The following is a 7664-nucleotide window of genomic DNA, read 5'->3' as shown; positions in this document are numbered from 1 at the left end:
GTTTATTTTTTCTGTTATTTTTAATTATTACTATGATATTATTATTTGTTCATTATTGTGTTTAACTTTAATTTACTTAAATTTATCTAAAAAGGGAGTTAAAGTGCTTTATAGATTTGGTAATTTAATAGTTGGTTAATGTTATTTAGATTATGATTATTATTTGTTAACCCTGTGAATAGCTCTGGGAAGTGGGGGGAGGGAGGGTTTGGGGGTGGGAGGGGGATAATATTGTAATCTTTATAAATCTTTTAATAAAAAATAATAATAATAATTTTCTCAAAGATTCTGGGGAATTCCAAATAGCATCCTAAACTGTTGGTATTCCCTTATATATCCCAAATCTTTCCTAAGCCAACAGCAGAAATCATAGTTGGGATTGCAGTAGGTGAGTGGTGAAACTGGGATAGTATTGACTCTGGACTAGAACTACTGCAGAGATGGATTCCTTATTTACCAGTTTCATGCTGTTTCCATCTGTACAGAGAAGGAAAAACTGTTTGACAGCTTCTGAATTTACTGGTCTACCACCCTCTGCCTTTTCCATTCCAGGTTACTTCTTCCTTCCAATGTTTACTTTGCTTTCCCAGATGTTTCCACAAGCATATATTTTAATCTCTAGTTCCACGTTATCATCTCCCCCGTCCCCAGATGGCCCGACCCAGGTCTGATGTTACAATAATCAAGGTGATAGGAAACAGGTATCATCCAGAGGGAAAAGTCCAATATGCTAGATCTCTGTGGAGATTCTCAGTTATCCAGGTCATGGTTGTCCCAAAGGTGCTTTTTTAAGAGGCAACTGGACTTTCTTTGTTTTTCTTTGAAGACATTTCACTTCTTATCTAAGAAGATTCTCCAGTTCTGCTAGGAAAACTAGAAAGCAAACTGGTCATAAATTAATATGAGTTTCATGAAAATTTAAAGAAGTGGGGAGGATGGGGGACAAATAAAGCAAATCATATTCTTTTCTTCATTTCCCTTCTTTTCTATCTATTCAGACTGTATTTTTTTCTCAGTTAATATTCAGGGAAATACTAATACTAATAATAATACTAATAATAATAATAATACTAATAATACTAATAATAATAATAATAATAATAATAATAATAATAATAATAATAATAATAATAATAATAATAATAATAATAAAGTTGGGAGGGATCTTGGAGGTCATCTAGTCCAACCCCCTGCTCAGGCAGGAAAACCTATACCATTTCGGACAAATGGCTGTCCAGTCTCTTCTTAAAAACTTCCAGTGTTGGAGCATTCACCGCTTCTGGAGGCAGGTTGTTCCACTGATTAATTGTTCTAACTGTCAGGAAGTTTATCCTTAGTTCTAGGTTGCTTCTCTCCTTGATTAGTTTCCATCCGTTGCTTCTTGTCCTGCCTTCAGGCACTTTGGAAAATAGCTTGACTCCCTCTTCTTTGTGGCAGCCCCTGAGATATTGGAACACTGCTATCATGTCCCCCCTCGTCCTTCTCTTCATTAAACTAGACATACCCAATTCCAGCAGCCGTTCCTTATATGCTTTAGCCTCCAGTCCCCTAATCAGTTTTGTTGCTCTTCTCTGTACTCTTTCTAGAGTCTCAACATCTTTTTTATAATATAAAGATGTAGTAATATCTTTGTTGAAGTGAAAGTTTAGCATGACTGTTTTTAAGAAGTGGACTGGTAAAAACCAATATGGTTAGTCAAACAATAGATCAAGGTGGGCATTTAGAGGACATGAGTTTTTTAAAAAAATATTTCAAATTTGAAATGCCCCCCCCCCAAGTTTTCATTATTATTATTATTTTTTAAGATTGGAGGGGAAAAGTAAAGTAAGAAGAAGAATATGTTTAGAATTTACCTACAGAGAAATAGTTCTGTATCTTGCAATTGCACATTGCCTTTAAATCCTAAAAAATATATTATTAGCATAAGTTACTCTGAATAACTTTCTATGAATGAAATGTGTAATAACATTCTGTATGGACTGTGATGCAAAGTGTTCAATAAACTGGAAACACCTGCTGCATTAAAATAAAAAGTCCAATTCCAATCCCAAGCAGAAATCAGTATTCTTTCAGTATTGTTCTACACATTATAGAATTGTTTCATGAAAGACTTACTTTATTTGCAGTCTGATCACAAAATTCTACCAGCATGTCCTTTCCTTGGCCTTTGCTGTCAAGAAGATCAATGAGAACCCACAAATCTTGCCCAATGTTACCCTTGGATTTCACATCTATGACAGCTACAACAATCCAAAGATGACCTATCGGACCACGCTGGACTTACTTTTCAAATCAGATAGATTCCTGCCCAACTACAAATGTGGACTTCAAAAAAATCTCCTGGCCATCATTGGAGGACTTGGATCAGATACTTCATCCGATATGGCAGAAATTATAAATTTGTACAAAATTCCACAGGTGGGTCCAGGGGGAGAAGGGATTTATCTTGTTCCTCTTAATTGATTAATCAATTCATTAACTATGCCTAAGAGTATGCTTAAGTCTTCATTCTCATGAATCTCACTTAAGACTTAACAAGTGAGTCAAAATCAAGATTAGATTCCTTGGTAAATGCTGATGATATTTTAACACATTTGTTAAAGAAAAAAAAATCAATGCCCAAGAATTTAACTATATTCTCAAAAAATTGAGAAATTATAGATCAAGTGTAAATTCCAACCAGTCTAACCAATTTCTGAAGTGATCCATAAAAATGCATAACCAAAACAGAAACCTCTCTTTGACTTCTCTGTACCATGTTTTGATGTTTTGTTTTAGCTCACGTATGGATCATTTCCCCCAGAAGAAATTTATAGCTGTCAATCATCTTCACTTTACTTTATGGCTCCAAATGAAGTTCCTCAATATTTCGGGATTGTTCAATTGCTTCAACATTTTGGGTGGAAATGGATTGGGCTCTTTGCTGCTGACACAGAGAGTGGAGAACATTTTTTGCAGAAATTGGATCCCTTGTTCTCTGAGCAGGGAATCTGCTTAGCTTTCACACAAAGATTTCCCAAATTATTACGTTTGGATGACTTGGGCATGTTTAGTGAAATAATGATTAATTTTTATACACATTTTGCAGATGTTAAAGCAAATGCATATATCATTTATGGAGAATCTTTGACATTAATGTGGTTTACAGCTTTCATATTTCTCTGGGATCCTGAGACTAAGGACAATATATCTTTAAGTAAGGTGTGGATTACTACAAGCCAAATTGATTTCATGCTCACAGGAGCCCAAAAAGATTGGAATCTCCAAGGTTTCGATGGGGCCATTTCCTTTCAAATCCATTCAAGTGAAAATCTAGAATTTGAGGAATTTCTTCAGTCCATAAAATCATATTCAAGGCACAGAGATGGATTTCGAAAACATTTTTGGGAGCAAGCGTTTGATTGTTTCTTTCCTAATTCTGAATTGTCTTCAATGGGAAGTAAAAAATGCACTGGTGAAGAAAACCTGGACAGTCTTTCTGCACCTCTCTTTGAAATGCAAATGACTGGTCATAGTTATAGTATCTATAATGGAGTTTATGCAGTGGCTCATTCTCTGCATGGACTATTATCAAAGAGCTCCAATGAGAAAAAAATCTTCACAGGTAAAAGAGTTGAATCTCTGGAACTTCAGCCTTTTAAGGTAACATTTTCCCAGCAAATAGGTTTTCCTTTCACTTGGAAAGAAAATTTGTATTTCAGATAAATGAGATTGCTTAAACCAACATAATACATAATGAATACTGCCTCCAGTTTTGGTCACCATATTAAAAAAAAAAGATGTAAAAAGAGTCCAGAAAAGAGCAACAAATATGATTAGGGTACTGGAGGCTAAAACATATGAAGAACATATGCAGGAATTTTGTTTGTCTCGTCTAATGAAAAGAAGGACCAGAGGTGACATGATAGCAGTGTTCCAATATTTGAGGGGCTGCCACAAAGAAGAGGGAATCAAAGAAGGCAGGACAAGAAGCAATGGATGGAAACTAATCAACGGGAGAAGCAACCTAAAACTAAGGAGAAATTTCCTAGCAGTGAGAATAATTAATCAGTGGAACAGCTTGCCTTCAGAAGTTGTGGATGTTCCATCACAAGAGGTTTTTAAGAAGAGACTGGACAGCCACTTGTCTGGAATGGTATAGGGTCTCCTGCTTTGTAGGGGGTTAATCTTGGAGCTAAGTCTTGCCAATTTATTGTAAATCTTGTTGGAATATATAGTGGTGGCCAAAATTGTGGAAATCTTTTGGGAAAAGTGTACAGTAGAAATGCCACCTTTGGTTAAATTTCCACCAATTTTTCTTCTAATTTATTTATAACTGTAGCCTTGTTCACTTAATAATACTATTTTACATCACTTTCTGGGCAACCAGTCAACTCTTTGCACCATTACTTTAATTGTATTACTTTTTTACAAGCTCACTAAATGATAGAACACAAAAAAACCCAACCTTGATAGCGATCACATAACACACTGACAAATGTCCTCCTCTCAGCTTCAATACATGACATCAATAACTGAATCCTACTGTGAACTGATTGGCTCATTGCCAAAACAAGATGACACCTGATTGGCTCTCTAAACACTCATGCTCATTGGCTACAATCAGATGAAGGAAAGCTACCTGATATCAACCTAAGCAAATTGTGCTTCCTTTTTCTGTTTATTTGGCTATAATGTTTCATAGAATATAGTACAGATAATTGAACAAACTTTGTTGCATTACATTCTTGATTAAATTATCTTTCCATTGTTATATAATTTTATGGTACTACTCCAAAAAAAGTGGTGTTATTAGCCATCAAACCTCAAAAATACACTTTTCCCAAAATTTTCACAATTTTCACAATTTTGGCCACTACTGTACCATGGCAACCCTTAAATTGCCACTTCCTTGTAATTTTTATATTTTTTTAATTAAGACAATTTTTCTTTTTGCTGACAGCAGATAAGCAGAAAGGCAGTAATTTGGGATCTGTCATTTCTAAGTAAATAGGCTTACATAATTTTCCCCTTTTGTAAAATGCATAGACATCACAAAATTGAATCACATAATTCTGTATGTTATTTACTGACAATACTTTGTGGGTTCATCTCTTGCTCTATTGAGCAAAATTAAACACATTAAGCGTTTCACAATATATATATTTTGTTTTGTATTGGCATTTTGTCCAATCAAACTCCGAAAATCATTTCAGAAACATTTAATGTCAAACATGTTGATTTCTCTCATTATTGTTATTTTAACTTCCTTGCTTTCTTCTTCTTCTTTATCAAGTAGCTCCATCCATTTTTTCAAGGCATTTCTTTCAACAACTCAGCAGGAAGGATGGTGTTCTTTAGTGAGAAGAGGAAAGTTGCAGGAGAATTTGACATCATCAATATAATTGTGTTTCCAAACAACTCCATCCGGAGGGTGAAAGTTGGAAGACTAGATCCTGATGCATGTTATGGAAATAAATTGATCATTAATGGAAATTTAATTAAGTGGAACAAAGGCTTTAATCAGGTATGAAACTGCATATATGAAAAATGTTTACATGGTTCTACCTTCCTTAAAAGTTTTTTTATTAACTGATCTCTGATGGCTATGATTCTCTTTATAGAATCACTAGTTGACTCTGTTTGATGAAAAAGCTGAACAACCTGGCAATTACCTGTGCTACATTTTTCATGTTATAAGCAGGTTGTTCCACTTTCTCTGTGTAATGAATACTGTCACCCTGGATATTGGAAGAGAAAATCTGAAGAGAAAAGTTTTTGCTGCTACGACTGTGTTTCATGCCCACAGGGGAAGATTTCAATCAAGATAGGTCAGTTATGAACTTCTACAAAAATATGAGAACACTGGGCAGCAAAATAATTGTTTCATCAAATGTTACAATTTGTTCTGGTGCACATATTTATTTCTTGTTAAAATTGAAGTTTTCTAGCCTAAAAAAAACAAGGAACATATGACCCATATGAATATGTTATTACTAATTTCAACTATTAATAATTTTCCAAATTCTGAAATAATAAATCTTGCAGAAGCCTTTAATGTACATGAAATCTTTTTTGTTATAGCATTTGTGCCCCAGATATAAGATTACAAACTGGAATACAAATATGAATAATTTGTTTAGGGTCCTGCAAATCTCATCTGTAGACCAGGCATATGTGGACATACACATACATTTTATATGGTGGTCATCCAAAGCACTGCATGACAATATAACACATACCAAAGAGGAGAAAATTGAAAATTCATTCTTGTAAAATTGAATGGAAAAAAATCCATATTTAACATGATGGTAACTATCGTTTCAGAACACTTGAACCAAATTTCATAAAAGTACAAATTGAGGTATAAGAAGAAAAAAGAAAAGAAATAAATGGATATTTTTAATTTTTGTTTGAGATTCAGGGTTGTCATTTGGTAGCTATGTGTGCTTAGTCCACAGAAGACCTGGGGAAATGTTGTATAGTAGAAATGCAGAGCACTATCTGAAAATACAATTAAGTCCATTTAGAAAAGCATTGGAACTGCTGGAATATTTCCTGTAAAATGTAAAAAACCCCCCCCAGCAATAATCAGTATCATGTATAGATCATAGTCTATTGAATGGAATAACAATTGGAATATAGGTATACAGGTAACTAATCAAAGATGAACATCAACTATCAAACAATAACAGAAAATGTTTATTAAAAGTGGTAAATTGAAATAAATGAGCTTCCTTTTGATCTTTTTATCCAGATACAGAAGATTGTTCCAGATGTCTTGAGGATCAGTATCCAAGCAAGGATCAAGATCGATGCCTTAACAAAACAATGAGTTTCCTTTCCCTTAAAGAACCTTTAGGGATCAGTCTGGCCTCAGCTGCTGTTTCCTTCTCCCTCATGACAACCAGTGTGCTTGGAATTTTCCTTAAGCGTAGAGATACTCCAATTGTCAAGGCCAACAACCGGGATCTCACTTACACTCTCCTTATTGCCCTTTTACTATGCTTTTTATCTTCCTTGTTATTCCTTGGTCAACCAGGAAAAGTAACCTGCCTTCTACGTCAACCAGCATTTGGCATCATCTTCTCAGCTGCTGTTTCTTGTGTATTAGCTAAAACTATTACTGTGGTTGTAGCTTTCATGGCTACTAAGCCAGGTTCCTCAGTGAGAAAATGGATGGGGAAAAGATTGGCCCTTTCCATTGTCCTTTCTTGTTCTCTTATTCAAGCAGGTCTTGGCATCTTGTGGTTGGCAACCTCTCCTCCATTCCCTGAGTTAGACACGCACTCCCTTATAAAAACCATAATTTTGCAATGCAATGAAGGCTCCGTCTTCATGTTCTATTGTGTTCTGGGCTACCTGAGCTTCTTAGCTATTGTCAGCTTCATTGTGGCTTTCCTTGCCCGTAATTTACCTGACAGCTTTAATGAAGCCAAATTCATCACTTTCAGCATGTTGATCTTCTGCAGTGTATGGATCTCCTTTATTCCAACTTATCAGAGCACCAAAGGAAAAGCCATGGTGGCTGTAGAGATCTTCTCCATTTTGTCCTCCAGTGCTGGATTATTGGGATGTATCTTTTTCCCAAAATGCTTCATCATAGTGTTGAGGCCAGAACTAAATAGCAGGCACCAACTAATCAAATGAAATAATTAAATTATATCTACATTATTTTTATGGAC

General features: G+C 35.0%; 1 protein-coding gene across 1 annotated transcript; it reads left to right on the top strand.

Annotated features, from left to right (window-relative positions):
* The first annotated feature begins 2841 nt into the window (after positions 1 to 2841).
* Positions 2842 to 7629, top strand: LOC107295656 (vomeronasal type-2 receptor 26-like). The gene is made up of 4 exons (XM_029285891.1): positions 2842 to 3642; positions 5279 to 5506; positions 5684 to 5810; positions 6737 to 7629. Exons 1-4 carry the CDS (start codon positions 2842 to 2844, stop codon positions 7627 to 7629), a joined length of 2049 nt encoding a protein of 682 aa, XP_029141724.1.
* Positions 7630 to 7664: the final 35 nt, after the last annotated feature.

This window comes from Protobothrops mucrosquamatus, unplaced genomic scaffold (genome assembly GCF_001527695.2).
Source record: "Protobothrops mucrosquamatus isolate PMUCROS unplaced genomic scaffold, P.Mucros_1.0 scaffold2438, whole genome shotgun sequence".
Lineage (NCBI taxonomy): Eukaryota > Metazoa > Chordata > Lepidosauria > Squamata > Viperidae > Protobothrops > Protobothrops mucrosquamatus.
The sequence above is the reverse complement of the archived record's forward strand: the minus strand, read 5'-3'. Positions and strand labels throughout refer to the sequence as shown.